The 17,201-nt window shown below is 44.9% G+C and overlaps 1 protein-coding gene across 1 annotated transcript in view; it reads left to right on the forward strand.

Moving 5' to 3' along the window:
- LOC144888992 (uncharacterized) overlaps nt 1–15,194 on the forward strand; it is a 39,966-nt gene extending 24,772 nt beyond the window's left edge. The window contains exons 8-11 of the mRNA XM_078768795.1: nt 9,772–9,858; nt 10,612–10,653; nt 10,915–10,963; nt 14,508–15,194. Of these exons, the coding sequence (XP_078624921.1) occupies nt 9,772–9,858; nt 10,612–10,653; nt 10,915–10,963; nt 14,508–15,025 (696 nt within the window). The 3' untranslated portion in view covers nt 15,026–15,194. The remainder of the gene's footprint in view (nt 1–9,771; nt 9,859–10,611; nt 10,654–10,914; nt 10,964–14,507) is intronic.
- Nucleotides 15,195–17,201: the final 2,007 nt, after the last annotated feature.

The following is a 17,201-nucleotide window of genomic DNA, read 5'->3' on the forward strand; positions in this document are numbered from 1 at the left end:
CACTTTTTACCGATGATATTCCTCTGTTTTTGAGTAATGCCAGCTATATTCAAGTACACAAACGTACAGTAGTTCTGTCGACGATTTTGCAATCTTCCAATTTGGTACTTTGCGATGTATAATGGCATTTTTATCAGTCTTGCAAGTTCTGAAAATGTTCGAGAATCAAAGGTGTGGCTTATAAAGCGACGTAAATGTGAGTTGAGGCGACGCAAGTAGGGTATTGCTATAATCGCGTGACGACATAATGGGTGGTCTTACTCTATTTATTTATTTATTTATTATATCAATTATTTCCTTCTTTTTAGTTCCCATGAGATATCTTATAGTCGTTGATGTGAGATGCCTAGCCTGGGTTTGAATCCCAGCCCAGCTATAAACTGTCATTCCTGTGTTTCATAGGCAGGGTGATTCATCAATGTGTGTGCCCTCCCTCGGATGGATTTTAAACTGGTCATCCTTGTGCCGGAATTAGTTGTAGGACATCGAATATCCCATGGTGTTCACAAATAGGAGGCAAACTATCGCTGGCACCATGAACACATTTCAAATTCCTTTCCTAACTTCTTGAGCCGGAGTCGCGACTTCACCAGCATTGTGGCCAAATATCTGCTCTGCCTGGAGCAGGGGTTCCCAACCTTTTTTGTGTTATGGCCCCCTTGGCTCCCAGAGCACATCCCCAGCACCCATCTCCCTTTTTGCGAGGGTCGAGCGGCAGAGCGTGTGTAAGCAGGCTATGGGGGTCTGGGGGCAAGCCCCCCAGAAATGTTTTGATTTATATGTGCTCTGTGGTGCATTCTGAGAGGTGTTTTTTTTCCTTTAATTGGCTATTTTGCTTGTATGAGAATCGGTAAATTATTACACAGAAAATGAGGAATTCCAAGTGGCCAACATGAACATTTAGTTCCATAGTTTTTTTCTGTTCCTTACTGGCTCCCAACTACATCGTTTTTGGAAGAAGCAAACAAAGCAACGTCGCTCGAATGATGCATGTTTGATATGAGATTTTAATATTATCAGTAACAACACTATGGACAGCATATAATAGAACTGTCACACACGAAAACAGTATGAAAAGGTCCCAAGTCAAGAATATGTGAAAACTAAAAACCTCTGTTATGTCTGTATTTAACACAGTGTGTTATGATCACACAAAATGAAACTCAATTCGACAACAACTCAGGTAATCAAAACTCGTGACGCGGTGCATGCGCCGTAAAAGTGAATTAAAAACTCAGTGGGATGGCTTAAATTGCATTTTAGCTACCAATTGGGGTATCCATGGTTGAGTCACAGTCAGGGCACAGTGGAGGTCATCTTCCACGTGGATCCGATTACGCTGTTTCAATTTGATATTCAACAGCGTGGAAAACCCCACTTCGCAGAGATAGGTAGACGAGAATGGCAGAAGCAACCGGATAGTTATCTGGCTGATATTAGGGAAGCGACCCATTCCCTCCCAAAACTCCGTCAAGCTCTTCTCTTCTAATGTGTCTTTGGCAAATCAATCGTTTCGGAGATTCAGGAATTCATCTTGCATTGCCTCCGGCATGCTCTCCACGCAAAGGTTGACGGAAAAAGGATTCCTCACAATTTTTGCCTCATTCTTGTCTAAATCACAAAAATACTTATGAAATTCCAGCTCCAGTGACTGCAGATGCTCAAGAATATCATTTTTCAGTATGGGATTTTTTTTTTTTTTTTTTTGTATACAAGATCGAGGCTCGTGAAAGAGCGAACATTAATCACACAGAAAGACAAACCGACACATAAAACATATAACATCGGGAGCGGTAGACAAGATGGGGAGAGAGGGGGAAGGACACAAACACAACATTTGAGAGCAGGGACCGAGAGACATGGAGACATCGAGAGATCTGAGAGAGGGCGAGGGCTTTGGGGGGGGGGGCATGGGAAGGGGGCGGTGGGAGAGGTATAAAACATATGGACACTGCCAGGACTTCCAGGAAAGAAGTTGGAATTTCAAACAAGGTGGATCTGGGGTGAATTAGCGGGGGTAGAAAAGATCAAGGTTTTGGATGGGGGAAGATAAGAGATGGTGGTGAACAGCTGTTTTAAAGACCTGGAGGGAGGAGTGGGATTGAAGGGAGTGAGGGAGTTTGTTCCAGAGGCGGGAGAAAAGAGGAATGAAAGAGTGAAGGTGAGCAGAGAGCCGAGATTTCGGCAGTTTAACCATCAGAGGGTTGCTGGCAGATCTTGTGCGACCTGTAGGAATATTTGGGGGACAGAGCACAGAGAGAGCTGGGGGTGCAAGGCCGGAGAGGAGTCGGTAGAAGACAGAAAGACCACCTACCTGCCTGCGGTGAGTGAGTGAAAGGCCCTCAGAGATAGCTTCATCGCGGGAGATTCCAATAATTCTGAAAGCTTTGGTTTCAACAGCGTGAAGCCGAGCTAGGTGTGAGGCAGGAGCACCGGCCCATAGGGGAGAACAGTATTCCATTGAGCTGCGGATGAAAGCCTTGTATGTGGTGAGGATCTCAGGTGTGCCGAGGAAGGACTTCGCACGACGGAGGATGCCCAGTCGGCGACTGGCTTTGGAGGCCAGCTTGGAAATGTGGTTTTCCCAAGAAAGATCATGGCAGATAGTGAGACCCAAAATCTTGAGCGACAGAACTTCTTGGAGAGGATTGTTGAGAAAGTAGATGGGAGGGTTGTCCAGTCGATCTTTTCGGAGAGACATAGTAAGAGTGTGAGATTTGTCAGGATTGAAAGACATGTTCCACTTGTTTGACCAGTCTGTGATTTTGTCCAGGTCTTCAGAGAGTGAGGAGGCAGCAGACTCTCGATCTGAGGGAAGAGGAATGGAGCGGCAGAGAGTGGAGTCATCAGCAAAGAGATAGAGAGGATTTTCGAGAGAGTCAGAGAGATCATTGATGAAGACCAGAAAAAGCACGGGGCCCAGAACACTGCCTTGGGGAACTCCAGCCTGAACAGGAAGAGGAGATGAGAGAAACCCATTCAGGGCCACACGTTGACGACGACTAGAGAGGAAGTCCGCCAGCCATGCATGGAGATTTCCATGGATACCAAAGGAGGAGAGTTTGGTGAGCAGAGCGGGGTGCCAGACCGTGTCGAAGGCACGTGATATGTCGAGGGAGACAGCTCTAATTTCCTGTTTGGCATTGAGGACCTCCATCCATTGTTGAGACAGCAGAAGCAGCATGTCCAGAGTAGAGTGACCTGGTCTGAAACCAAATTGATGATCAGAGATCAAGCCATTGGAGAAGAGGAAAGATTTCATATCCGAAGCAATGATGGATTCCATGACTTTGCTGATAATTGGGAGAAGGCTGATTGGTCTGTAGTTGCTAGGATCTGTTTTTGCACCTTTTTTGTGCAAAGCGGTGATGTTGGCTGATTTCCAAGCAGATGGCAGTTGACCTTGAGCAAAAGAGAGGGTGAAGAGAACAGAGAGAGGGTGAGATAGAGCAGCAGAGCAGGATTTTAGGACCCGTGGGCTGATGCCGTCGGGTCCAGTTGCAGAATCAGAGTCGAGGGTTGACAGAAACTTTTCCACCTTGTCAGGAGGAAAGGACACGGAGTCCAGGAGCAGCAGGGTACAACTGGGTATGGTGGGTACAGATAAGGATGGGTTTGGGACACAAGATTTAGAGGCAAACACAGAGTTGAGGCATTCAGCTTTTTCACGTGCGGATTCAGCTGTGTAGCCGTTTGAGGTAAGGGAGGGGATGGAGGGGGAACAAACACCAGAAACGGATTTGACCAGACGCCACCAGGATTTGGAAGAGGGAGACAGATAAGAGAGTTCGGTCTTGAGAACGTGAAGATATTGTTTCCTGGCTCTCCTGAGGGTGGACACACACTTGTTTCGGGCTTTGTGAAAGGAAATGAGATTTCCTTCCGTTGGATTTGCTTTCCAGGAGACGAAGGCAAGTTGTTTCTGGGCAACAGCCTCACCACAAGATTCCGTGTACCATGGACGGGAGGAAGGGTATGACAACTGAAGACGAGATGGGATAAATCTGTGCATGAGAGAGAGCAATTTACTTTGGAAGAATTCCCAGGATGAGTTGATGTCAGAGGTGGTAGAGATGGGAGACCAGTCCAGATGATTGATGGCTGCTTGAAGACCGTGCCAGTTGGCCTGAGTGAAATGCCAGACTCGTCGACGCTGAGCAGGCTCCCTGAGGATGGTCAGAGAGATGTCCACTTTAACAAGGACATGATCAGATGATCCGATCAGCGCAGAAGAAGAGCAGCAGACATTTTCAGGGAAGTTAGTCATAACCAAGTCCAGAAGAGAAGATGTTCCGTTGACTGAGATCCGGGTCGGGAAATTGACAGATTGTGTCAGTCCCAGTGAGTCGCAGAAGTCCTTTGCTGAGGAGCCATGGCTGGTGAGAGAGGTACCCACACCCAGCCAACTGGCATGATGACAGTTGAAATCACCACATATGAGGAAGAGAGAGTTGGGATGAGTAGATAGAAGTTGGTCCATATCGTCAGACAGCGAGATGTAGATGGAGTCATCACTGTTTGGTGGACGGTACAACACACATATGAACAAGAGGTGGGAGCGAAGGGGAAGCCGTAGCCAGAGGTATTCCTGGGGGTGAGGTGGAGAGAGTGCAGTGTAGGGCGAGTGAGGAAGAGAGTTTTTGATAAAGATAGCAACCCCGCCTCCAGGACGAGGCTCAGGTCTATCACACCGGAGGAGGGAGTAGCCCAGAAGAGATACTATGGATTGAGCTCTTTTCCCATGCTGTCTTGCAATTCAGACATTCTTTCGAACATGGCAATGTTTCCTGTGTTCACATTCCTGTGCCAGTTTTGGAGCTTGGCAACAAATCCTCTGAGATGATCGTGGAAAAGAATAATATTAGTCGCTCTTCCTTGGAGCTTGAGGTTCAGCTGGTTCCGCTGCTCGAAAATGTCAGCAAGATAAGCAAGTTGTTCGTTCCACAATTCATTGTCGTAATGCTGCAGGAGGTCATGTTTTCCTTGAAGATTCAAGAAATGTTTGACTTCCGCACGAAGTTCAAAGACGCGGTTCAGAACATTCCCTTTTGAAAGCCAGCGTACAGCAGTATAGTACAGCAACGTTTCATGTTCCGCGTTCATGTCTTTGCACAGCTCCTTGAACATTTGGGTGTTGAGAGCCCCTGCCTTGATGTAGTTAACAATCTTGATTACGACTTCAATAACTTTCTTCAATGAGAGAGGGAGAGTCTTACAAGCCAGGGCGTAGCGATGAATCGTAGTGGGTTCCTTTCGCTTGTGGTGCCAGCATCTTCACTTTTGCTTGGAATCCGGATTTGGAACCAAGCATGGCAGGAGCACCGTCAGTGCAGACACCGCATACATTCTCTCACTGAATTTCTCCCGCATCGAAGAACGACTTCATTTTTTCCATGACGTCGTTAGCTTTTGTCATTGTTTCCAGGGCACTACAGAACAAGAATTCTTCCTTGATATCATCTTCCTTGACATAGCAAACGGATGCCAGTAGTTCGGAGCAGGAACTAACATCGGTTGATTCATCATGTTGAAAAGAAAACAAGCCAAAAGGCACCACCTTAATCTCATGGATGATCTGTTGTTTCACATGTCACGGATACGATGCTGCACTGTGTTATTCGATAAAGACACCTGTTCAACTTTGCGAGCCTCTGCCTTGCCGAGAACCCGTTCGACAATGAGGAGGGTACAAGGCTTGATGAGTGTCTCCCCAATTGAGTGGGTTTTTTTCTTCTTTGCAATTTCAAGAGAAACTTCATAAGAAGCCTGGACAGTTGCTACATTTTGTTGTTGAAAAGCTCCTCCCTCATCCAACTTCTGTCGCTTTAAAAATTTTCAAGCAGCTTGAAAAATTCGGGATCCTGCTTTGCATGTTGTGCGTGATTTGTCTCGAGGTGCAACTTCAACTTGGATGGCCTCATGGATTCAGGACTCAAAACCTTGTGACACAGCACACATTGTGGTTTCTCTTGGCCAGACACGGTAATGGATGTGAATCCAAGCTTTATGTATTCGTCAAGATACTTTCTTTTTTTACTCCCAGAAGCCATAACGTCAAATCTGTAATAAGTAAAAATCAAAACAATATCAAATTCAAAACAATAAAAAAAAAAAAAATATTGTAACGGTTTTGAGAACCTGCACTTAGTAAATTGTTTGTAAAGTTCCATTGTAAATAATTCCCTGTAAATACTCCTGTAAATATCCCCATTTCTTGTAAAGGTCAAAGGTCGCACCCAAGCTAGTCCACATTGCAACAGGCAGGACACCATAGGACCTCTCAATAGATATTTCCTTAATATGTGTTTAGTTAAGGCTGTGTTTCCAATAGTTGAATCGACGTTGCATTAATCAAATAACCTAGGCCCCTTGCAACCCCATTCATCTGGCGGCGCAGCCGCCCTTTCATTGGTGCCAAAGTTCTGCCAACTGGATCCACTGGCCCGTGTGAGACGCCATAAGCCATGAGGTAAAGCCCGGAAAAGGAGGCAGAGCGCCAAGATGGAGGTGTGGCCACGTCATCTCACCATCAAGGTCGTGGCCGGTAAGCCCTCGCCGGCTAACCAAGGCTGAGGGGAGTCGACCGGGAGGCGTGCCCTCAGAGACGCGGCTTGATTCGTGCGGCGAGCAATAAAAGCGGTCACGGGGACTGCTTACGGAGATGAGTGAGGGAGCACGCAGATGAGACAGGAGAAGAGCACGTAGAGGAGAGGGAGGAGCACAGACGTGCACGGAGAACCTTTTGTTGGCCCAAACATTCCTTTGTGCGTACGAGAATCGGTGCGCTCGCCGCAGCAATATCACCAGCGCTGCCGGCCGGGTTTTGCCGCTGAACCAGAGCGTGGGCGTTCGAGCGGGACCTCGACGTCGTGCCGTCATCCCCGGACCTTTTCCTGCTCCGCCAGCTCCTTGGACCGTCTCATCCTTCCAGCCATTCCTACCATTGCCATCTCCCACCCGTGTAAGTGTGTCTGTATTGTCCTGGGCGTATGATAAGTAAGACCGTATAGATAAGCTTGCCCTGTGTCCTGCTTTGCCTCTTTTGTATATTCTTGCCCTTTCGTTTTCCTCTTGTAGAAGAGAAATAAACCTGTGTTCCTTCTTTACCTTTGGTTTCTCTCTTCATTCGATCGCTCTCGTCCTTTCTTTCAATTGAATATCTGTGGCACGATTTGGCCAACCGCTATAATCGGGTGTAGTCTGTTAATAACGGCCCGAGTCGCAGCGCGCTTCGCTCGGCGCATCCATTGACGCTGCGGCCCGGGTGGAAATATCTCCTCGCTTACGGCCGGTCCTAGTACGCAGGTATTTGGGGATACCACCATTGACCCATGACCCTGGCTACGACCGACCGGAAGTGACGTCATATTTCCAGGACCGGGAGGATCGGCCAGTGAAAACGACCAGGGGATTGACCCCCAATTGATAACGGGAGTGCCGACCCCGGATCCGCAACAATATATATATTTTAGTATGGTTCAAATTACCCCATGGCCCCCCGAGAAATACACCATGGCCCCCAGGTTGGGAACTACGGGCCAAGAGTATGGTACATGAATATGAATATGAACATGATGATGATGATTATCGAGTTGATGTGAAATAATCATTTAAACATGGCTTTGTCATTACCCTTGCCAGAAGAGAGGGTATTGCATTTGAGTCTGTTAGTTACTTGGCAATTTTTTTTTTTTGGACAAGGATGTTGATCACGTGTGTGTGTGTGTGTGTGTGTGTGTGTGTGTGTGTGTGTGTGTGTGTGTGTGTGTGTGTGTGTGTGTGTGTGTGTGTGTGTGTGTGTGTGTGTGTGTGTGTGTGTGTGTGTGTGTGTGTGTGTGTGTCCGTCCGTCCGTCCGTCCGTCCGTCCACTCACTGATACTTGCCTGCATGTAACAATTTGAAACTGATCTTCACAAAATCGTAAAGTTTGTGGTCCGACAAAATGAAGTCAAATGGTTTCTTTTGGTCAAACACTTTTTTTCAAATCTCTAAAATCCTCAATTTTCATCCCATTGACTTGAAATTTGACGAGGATTTGTATATCTGGTCACTGAATTCAATCATCATGCATATTTGAGGTCAACATAGGCCAAAAGGTCACCAACGTTTCTCGGATTACTAAAATCCTCAATTTTCATCAGATTAACTTGAAATTTGAAAAGGATTTGCATATCTGGTCACTGAATTCAAACACCAAGTATTTTTGAGATCAACATCGGCCAGATTTCTAGAATCCTCAATTTTCATCCGCTTAAATTGAAATTTGGAGAGGATTTGTATATCTGGTCAGTTAATTCAACCACCAAGTATGTTTGAGGTCAACATCAGCCAAAAGGTCAACATAGGCCATAGGTCAACAAATAAGCTGCAATTTCTAAAATCCTCAATTTTCATACAATTGACTTGAAATTTGAAGAGGATTTGCATTTGAGGTCACTGAATATAACCACCAATTATCTTTGAGGTCAACATCAACCAAAAGGTCAACATAGGCCAAATTATTTAAAATTGTTAATTTTCATCTGATGACTTGAAATTTGAAGAGGATTTGCACGTCGGTTTACTGAATTCAACCACCAACTATTTTTGAGGTCACATTGGGCCAACAACCAATTTTAGGGATTTTGCAAGTATCGTGCCATGCACGACATATTTGTTGTGTGTCTGTTACTTGGCAAAAAAAAAAAAAATTGACGTTGAATGTTGATCATTCCTGTTTGTGTGTGTGTTTGTGTGTTTGTTTGTCTGTCCGGTCACGTATACTTGCCTGCAGATCACAATTTTAAACTGATCGTCACGAAACTTCACCAAATGGTAGAGTTTGTGGTCCGACAAAATCAAATTTATTTTGAGGTCAAAAGGTCAGCTTAGGCCAAAGGTCAAACACTTTTTTTTCAAATTTCTAAAATCCTCAATTTTCATCCGATTGATTTGAAATATGAATAGGATTTTCATATCAGCGAACTGAAACCAACCACCAACTATTTTTGAGGTCAACATGGACCAAAATGTCAACCGAGGCCAAATTTCTAAAATTGTCAATTTTCATCCGATTAACTTAAAATTTGAAGAAGATTTGCATATCAGGTCACTGAATTCAACCACTAATTATTTTTGAGGTCAAAAGGATGCACTACTGAGTGCCATTCTGCTTTGTTTTGTTTTGCCAAGTGTTGCTGCATGAGTGATTTTTCATTTGTCTGTCTCAGTCTGTCTGTCTGTTTGTCTTCACAGAATAAATATGATTTTCTCTGCAAGCGTTGGTCCGATTGGCAGGAAATTTTCACCATCGACATTTGACAGGAAAATTTCACTCCTTTTGCAGAGTTTTTAAAAGATAATTACGACATCATAGGTCACATGGTACGGGCGCCATCCTGGAAAAACCGAAAAACTTTGCATCTCCATATCTCCAAAAGCACTGCATAATAAAAATTGAGACATGGCTTATTGTAAAGAACTCTTCATGGGGAATAACAAATGTTAATGATGATGTCATAGGTGCCTCCATTATGATGTCATAATTCGATAAGTACTAAACTTAATCCGATCAAAATGAAATTTTATGAGCTCAATCAAGGGGTAAATTAGTGGAGAAAACAAAACGTCATCGGTCACGTGGTTCGGCCGCCATATTTGTTTTAACACAAAGCCTTAAAAACCACCAAAAACACGTCCTGGCGAGGGTCTGCAATCTCTGATTGCTCTTTCTTAATTCTATTTTATTTCAGAAGCAATGTTGTGAAGCTCTGTTTGTGCCTTTGTTTTCAGTTCGATGAGTGGGAGGTTATCTCCAAAATTGGAGAAGGAAGTACTGGATTCGTTTACAAAGCAAAGAATGTCAACTCTGCAAAAAAGGTACAAGCTGTGTGATGTACCTGCTATGTCTTCATTTCACTTTCTGGGAGATGGAACAGTTTGTGGGAGAGCGAGATAGAACACAGAACTGTACACGGTGGAAAATACAGACAGCAGGCAGTGTAGAGGGACACGACGGGGAGACACATGGAAGGACGAGAGCAAAGGGATCGGGAAATTCTGCATCTGAATGTATCGTATCTTCTCTATTTCTGATGAGATGAACGATGCTTTTTGTTTTGACTTGCAGGCCCCACATCACTCCTGCAAAAAATTACATCATAGATGTGATTGCAATGAACAAATAATGTGTAATCTGTGACAGATGATGGTTGAGTGTCAAATATCACCAAAAATAATGTGGAAAATCACTGGATGCAAAGTTGAGGGGGCTTCTTCATTCCTACCATTGATTTTTCTTTTCTTTTTTCCCCTCAATTCACACTTTGATGCCCATCACTGCTCCTCACCCCCTCCCACTCCCTCATCGCTTGTACCTCAATGTTTTGTCCTTCCAATTCTTAACACTCGACTAGATTCACTTGTGGTGTATTGATGTAATCGTTTACCTATTCCCCTTTTTATCGTCCGTCTATGTGAAATTGTTCCTTTCTGTCATTTATCTCCGACGTTGACTTTAGTATAAACAGATATAATAATTGTACATCACCACACACCAATATCATATATTTTACTCATTTTCCCAAATTGTAACTGAGATGTTGTAATACGATCTCTTGTCGCCTCTTTCAGGTTGCTTTGAAGTTGACAAAATCTGTGGGAGATGGAGACATTGTAAGTTTGTGTTTATATTGAGATATTGGTGTTTTTAACTGTTGAACTAACAACACAGTTTAACTTACCTCTGAACTGTCCTAGTAGAATCTTTGTCCGTTATACATCTTTGTCTCTTGGCTCCTGAGGCCGTGCATCTCTGTGTGAGAGTTACAATCTTGTGGTTTTGGTAATGGGGTGACCTAACCTGATTCCAGCTTATTGAAGGAATTTGTATAATTTTCTCTTTCTGTTTTCTGCTTTTATTTTTATTTTTTACAGATGTTGCATGAAGCATGCATAATGAAGAAGCTTCATCACTACAACATTGGTAAGTATGGATTTCACTCAAACTTATTGAAGTTTGATTGCAATATAATATATTTATATTATAATAATATGAATGCTTAGAATGAAATGCACCTCCTTAATATCAATTTCATTGACTTCAAGAATGAATTTGATCATGTTTATATAGCAGGCCTGTGGAAAATACTAAGATCTTATGGAATTACACAGAAGATGATCACTCCAACAAGCAAATTCTATAACCACTTTGCATACATTGTCATCCTGAACACCTCTTTATCACAGTGGTTCCCGGTAGAGTCTGGAGTTCACCAAGGTTGTATTATATCTCCTATCCACTTTCTGATTACAATCGACTGGATCATGAGGAATACCACATCATATAGACCTCGAGGCATCCAGTGGACCCTTTCCACCCAACCTGAAGATCGAGACTTTGCTGACGATTTTGCTGTTTTGTCATCAAGGGACACACATTTGCATGGACAATCTGACAGGCTAGCTATCCAGAAGAAGGACAGATCTTAATGTCCATACCACCAAGACAAAGGTGATGAACAGCAACACCGTACCTCCTGCATCCATTACTGTAAATGGAGAAGCCCGGGAGACTGTAGATGAGTTTACATACCGAGGCAGTCTAATCGGTAAAGACAATGGAGCCAAGAAAGACATCAAGTAAGAATCCGCAAAGCTTGCAATGCAATCGCTCAACTCTATTCTATTTGGAAGTCGAAGGAGTACAGCTTTTTTTTTTCTTTTTTTTTTGTATACAGAGTCGAGGCTCGTGAAAGAGCTAACATTTATCAAAGAAACAAATCAAACAAACAAGCAAACAAAGTATATAAAAAGGGGAGCGGTCGACAAGATGGGGAGAGAAGGGGAGGAAGCACACAAACACAACATTTGAGAGCAGGCTTTGCGCTTCGCTCAAGGTTTTTCACTTCACCTTAACCATTGTCACCGCATTCAGACGTGAATCTGGTGTGTGTGTGTGTAACGTGGCTTTTGAGTGGGAAATCTGCGGTTCGCCGGTTGGGAGCCGTGGAACATCCATACCCGAGGATGTGATTTCCCAGTCGCCTTGAGGGCACCTTTGTGCAGCTTTGGCCGCGTGACTGTGACTGTCATCCGAACGGTATTCTGATCTCGATTAGACATCGTTCTGACGATCGCTGGAGCGGATCGACTTTGGCTTGATGCCGGAATAGAGACATTGGGGAATGTTCTTCTTTTCACTCACTTGGAGCACAGTGAGTTATATTGTACGAACCTGATGGTACCATCATAGGAAATATATATTGGTTGTACAATTGATTACTATTGTTGTACTGTTATTCTTGTGTGATCTTGATACAATACTTGTTTGTTGGTAACAATTGGTGTGGTTTCACCATTGATCTTTGACATACAGAATAACACATCTTTCTGCCGTGACTCCTCTCGGGGCTCGGAGGTACACCGTGACCAGGGTTTGGGGAGGAGCACGTAACAGAAATTGGGGGCTCGTCCGGGATTAAATTGCCCAGCACTCTTCTGGGATAGAATACCTTAACATTCCCAAAATTCCCAAATTTGGAATTTTTCTAACATTCCAAAATTTTTTTAAAAAAAAATTGAAATATTTTGTGTGAAGGTTAACAGGTGTTCACTGATAGTCACCATGGTGTTTGACGCAGAAAAGTTTGCGGCGTCCCCTAATGAGGCACAGTTCCAAGCGTTAAAAAGATCGGAACTCTTGATATTGGCCAAACATTTTAACTTGGAGGTCCGAGTTAATATGAAGAAAGCAGAGATGCAGACATTGGTGGTAGAATCTCTGGTGGGACAAGGAACATGGAAAGAGGTAGCCTTGGATTGGTTACCAGAGGAAAAAAAAAATGTGGAGCTCCGGAAAATGGAGATGCAACTGCAGATCCAGGAAAGGTTAAAAGCAGAGGAAAGGAAAGCAGAAAAGAAAAGAGCAGGACAGGAACGAGAACTCGAGGAGAGAAGAGCAGAGGAAAGGAGAGCTGAAGAAGAAAGAAGAGCAGAGGTAAGAGCAGAGGAAAGGAGAGCCGAAAGGGAGTTAAAGTAACGTGGCATGGAGTGTCAGAAGGAACTTAAACTCAGGGAGCTGGAATTAATGGGAGAACGGAGAGAAGTAGTATCCATGCCGGCTAGTTCGACAACTAGTCAGAACACTTGGGATGTTGGTCGGCATGTGAGGCTGGATCCACCCTTCAATGAAAAGGAGGTAGCCAAGTTTTTTTTTACACTTTGAGAAAGTGGCTCAAATGCTAAAATGGCCTGTGGGGTCCTGGACTATGTTAGTGCAAAGTGTTTTGGTGGGAAAAGCTCAAGATATCTATTCGGCTTTACCGATTGACCAATGTGCAGATTATGAGAAAGTGAAGAAAGCCATTCTCAAAGCCTATGAAATGGTCCCTGAAGCTTACCGGCAAAAATTCAGTAATGCCAGGAAGAGGGAGAGTGAGACCCATGTGGAGTTTGCCAGAATGAAGGAAACCATGTTTGATCGGTGGTGTGACTCGAAGGGGATTTGGGAAGACTTCAACCTGTTGCGACAATTGATCTTAGTGGAGGAATTCAAACAGTGTGTCCACGCGGTCATTAAAGTACATCTGGATGAAAAGAAAGTACCAGAGTTGTATGAGGCAGCAACCGTGGCAGATGACTATGCCTTGACACACAGGATGGGGTTCCACAAGCCTAACCTCCCACCTAGAGTTAGCCAGGGGAGTTATGGTAAATCAAGGGCGGAGAACAAATATTCATGGAGGCGGCCTAGAGATGACTATGGGGACAAATCTGATACCGCGCATTTTATGGATCAGAAGACTACAGTTCCAAGACAGACTTGTCTTCCGGGGGGGCCCGAGGCAGACCACGAGTTTTTCCTCCGGGCCTACTTGCGCTTTTTGCAAGAAACCTGGGCATTTGATGTCCCAATGTTACGCCCTGAAAAGGAAAAATCAGGAGCGGAGTCAGACTAGTACAACTCCGAATGCATTGGCAAATGCGAGAAATCGTCCTTGGAGGACAGTGCCTTGTGAAGGTTCCCATGCCAAAGTTACGGCATCACAGAACGACCTTGTTCAAGCGGGTTACAAACCTTTTATTTCAGAGGAGTTTGTGTCACTGGATGGAGACTTAACGAACCAGAGACCTGTTAGGGTATTGAGGGACACAGGAGCACATCAATCTTTGATGCTTGAGGGCATTTTGCCATTGTCAGAGAAGACAGCAACTGGTGTTAGTGTTCTTTTACAGGGGGTTGATGGCTATGTTAAAGCTCCACTTCATGTCATCCATTTGAAGTCTGATTTGGTGTCAGGACCGGTCACCGTAGGTTTACAAGCCACTCATCCTGTAGAGGGAATCTCTTTTGTTGTCGGGAATGATTTGGCCAGTGGTCAAGTTTCTGATAATCCGATGTTTGTTGAAAAGCCTAGTATGGAAAATAACACCGCACAGTTAGAGCAGGAGATTCCGGGTATCTTCTCACAGTATTAGAAAAGCCTATTCTCACATCGCCCGTCTCCGTCCATCCCTCTCCTCCACAGCTGCAGAAACCCTCATCCACGCCTTCATCACCTCCCGTCTGGACTACTGCAATAGCCTCCTCTATGGTTCACCCTCAACAATCACCAATAAACTCCAATACATTCAGAACTCCGCTGCCCGTCTACTCACCCATTCCCGGACCCGTGACCACATCACCCCCGTCCTTTACAAGCTTCACTGGCTCCCCATCTCCCAGAGAATCCAGTACAAAATCCTCCTCTTGACCTACAAAGCCCTCCATAACCTGGCCCCATCCTACCTGGCTGACCTCTCCAGACACACTCCCACCCGCAACCTCCGCTCTGCTGGTACCAACCTTCTGACCCCCCAACCCCCCATCCGGACCAAATTCAAATCCTGGGGGGACAGGGCCTTCTCCATCGCTACTCCCACCCTCTGGAACTCGCTACCTCACACCATCAGAGACTCCTCCTCACTCACCACATTCAAAACATCACTAAAGACCCACCTGTTCAGCACTGCATTCAACATTCAACCCACAGCATTTAACCCCTGACTATCACTTCTCCTTCTCCCTCCTTTTGCTTTAAATATTTCCCTATTGATTCTTGTCTTTTTGCAATTGTTGTTTTCATGTTTTGTTATGCATTATGTTTTGCACTCTGTCAAAGCGCCTTTGGGCTTCTTGTAAAGCGCTATACAAAATAAATGAATTATTATTATTATTGTTATCTTTCCATCCTGTGCCGCGACTCGTGCTGTGGGTAGGAAGCGCTCAGAAGAGAAGGAGAAGGTACTGACGCGAGAAGGTACTGACGAGAAGGTACTGACGTCACGCTTTGCACAGGCACTTCTTGTCGAGTACCCTGAAACTAAGTGTCAGCACACACAAGTCATGGATGGAGGCAATGTTTGCAAGCTCTTTGTAGGTGAACTGAACTTTGACACAAGTGAAGATGTTCTGGACTCTATCTTTGGCAAATATGGACCACATTTGGAAGTGCTGCTGATAAAAGACAGGGAGACGCAAAAGTCGAGAGGGTTTGGCTTTGTCACGTTTGAAAACACAAAGGACGCCAAAGATGCAGGAAAGGATTTGGATGGTCGGACCATAAAAGTGGAGAAGGCAGGCCATGGGCGTCGTGGGGGCTACAGGGGAGGAAAACGTGGAGGTAGTTTCAGGGGTGGCTGTGGCTCCCGGGGTGGGAGTATTAATTTTGGTGGCGGCCGCAGTCGTGATTACTACGGAGGCTCCCAGCAGCAGCAGCAGCAGCAGCGCAGTTTTGGCAACACTCGATGGGATGACTATTACGGTGGTAGCCGAGATGGGGACCGCTACTCACGTGACTACAGCACCCGACTCAACAACCGTGATTATGATTTTTATGATCAAGAGAAGAGTTGGAAGCACTGAGTGCTCAGGAGCAGCCGAGCCAAGATTCCCACACGGATTAACCCATGAACTCCACGTTCCTAAATGCGTCCATGCAGTGAATACTTCCAGGCCTCACCACCCAACCACCATGAAACCTGGCTCTCAGCTCAGTCTCCTTCAAAAAGTGCTATAGATTTGCTTTGCTTTGGATTTTTGATCACAACCCCTTAACCTTCATTCAAAAAATGAAAAATAAAAACCAGAGGTTGATGAGATGGAGTTTGGCTTTGCAGGAGTTCAACTTGGAAATTGAGCATGTAAAGGGCAGGGACAATGTCGTTGCTGATGCTTTGTCCAGAATGAACCAACTTTGGAAATTTCTGCCGGTTGTTTGGAAGTTTTGTTGCTTTATTTTGGGGAATATTAATTATTGTTGCTCACGTGAATTGATAATTTGGGTGTGAGTTTTACTTTTGTTTGTTAAAAGAATTTTTGCCTGCAAAGAAAGTTTTCACTATGTTCAAACTTTCTTTCTTGAGGGGGGGTTAGTGTTACGGATTCGTCACTTCCGTTGTGGTTTTCATCCACTGGAAACATTTTTGATTCCATGTACTATTATTGTTGTCATTTGAGGGTAATAGATATTACTATTTTCAAAAGGTAAAAAAGTTAATGTTTTATATGAAACCGGAACCGGACGACGACGAAGAGGAAGGAGAGGAAGAGAAGGAGGAGCGAGTGAGTCGGAGAAGAAGCCTAGCTGCTTCGAGGTCTGGAGCGAACGATTGGCGAACGAGTCACGAGTGAACTTTGGGTTTCCCAGGAAAGGGATTCCTGCGACAGAGTTGTTATCGCTGTGACAGATCAACCTGCGTGTCAGATTTTGCTGTTGATTCCGAGGAGAATCATTGTCGTGCCGTTACGCATCGAGAACGGGCCGTCGGCCATTTTGACTCGCGTGCTTTGCGCTTCACTCAAGGTATTTCACTTCGGCTTCACCATTGTCACCACATTCAGACGTGAATCTGGTGTGTGTGTGTGTAACGTGGCTTTTGAGTGGGAAATCTGCGGTTCGCCGGTTGGGAGCCGTGGAGCATCCATACCCGAGGGTGTGATTTCCCAGTCGCCTTGAGGGCACCTTTGCGCAGCTTTGGCCGCGTGACTGTGACTGTCATCCGAATGGGATTCTGATCTCTATTAGACATCGTTCTGACGATCGCTGGAGCGGATCGACTTTGGCTTGGTGCCAGAATAGAGACATTGGGGAATGTTCTGCTTTTCGCTCACTTGGAGCACAGTGAGTTATATTGTACGAACCTGATGGTACCATCATAGGAAATATATTGTTACGGGACCG

This window comes from Myxine glutinosa, unplaced genomic scaffold (assembly GCF_964187855.1).
Source record: "Myxine glutinosa unplaced genomic scaffold, kmMyxGlut1.1 SCAFFOLD_479, whole genome shotgun sequence".
Classification (NCBI taxonomy): domain Eukaryota; kingdom Metazoa; phylum Chordata; class Myxini; order Myxiniformes; family Myxinidae; genus Myxine; species Myxine glutinosa.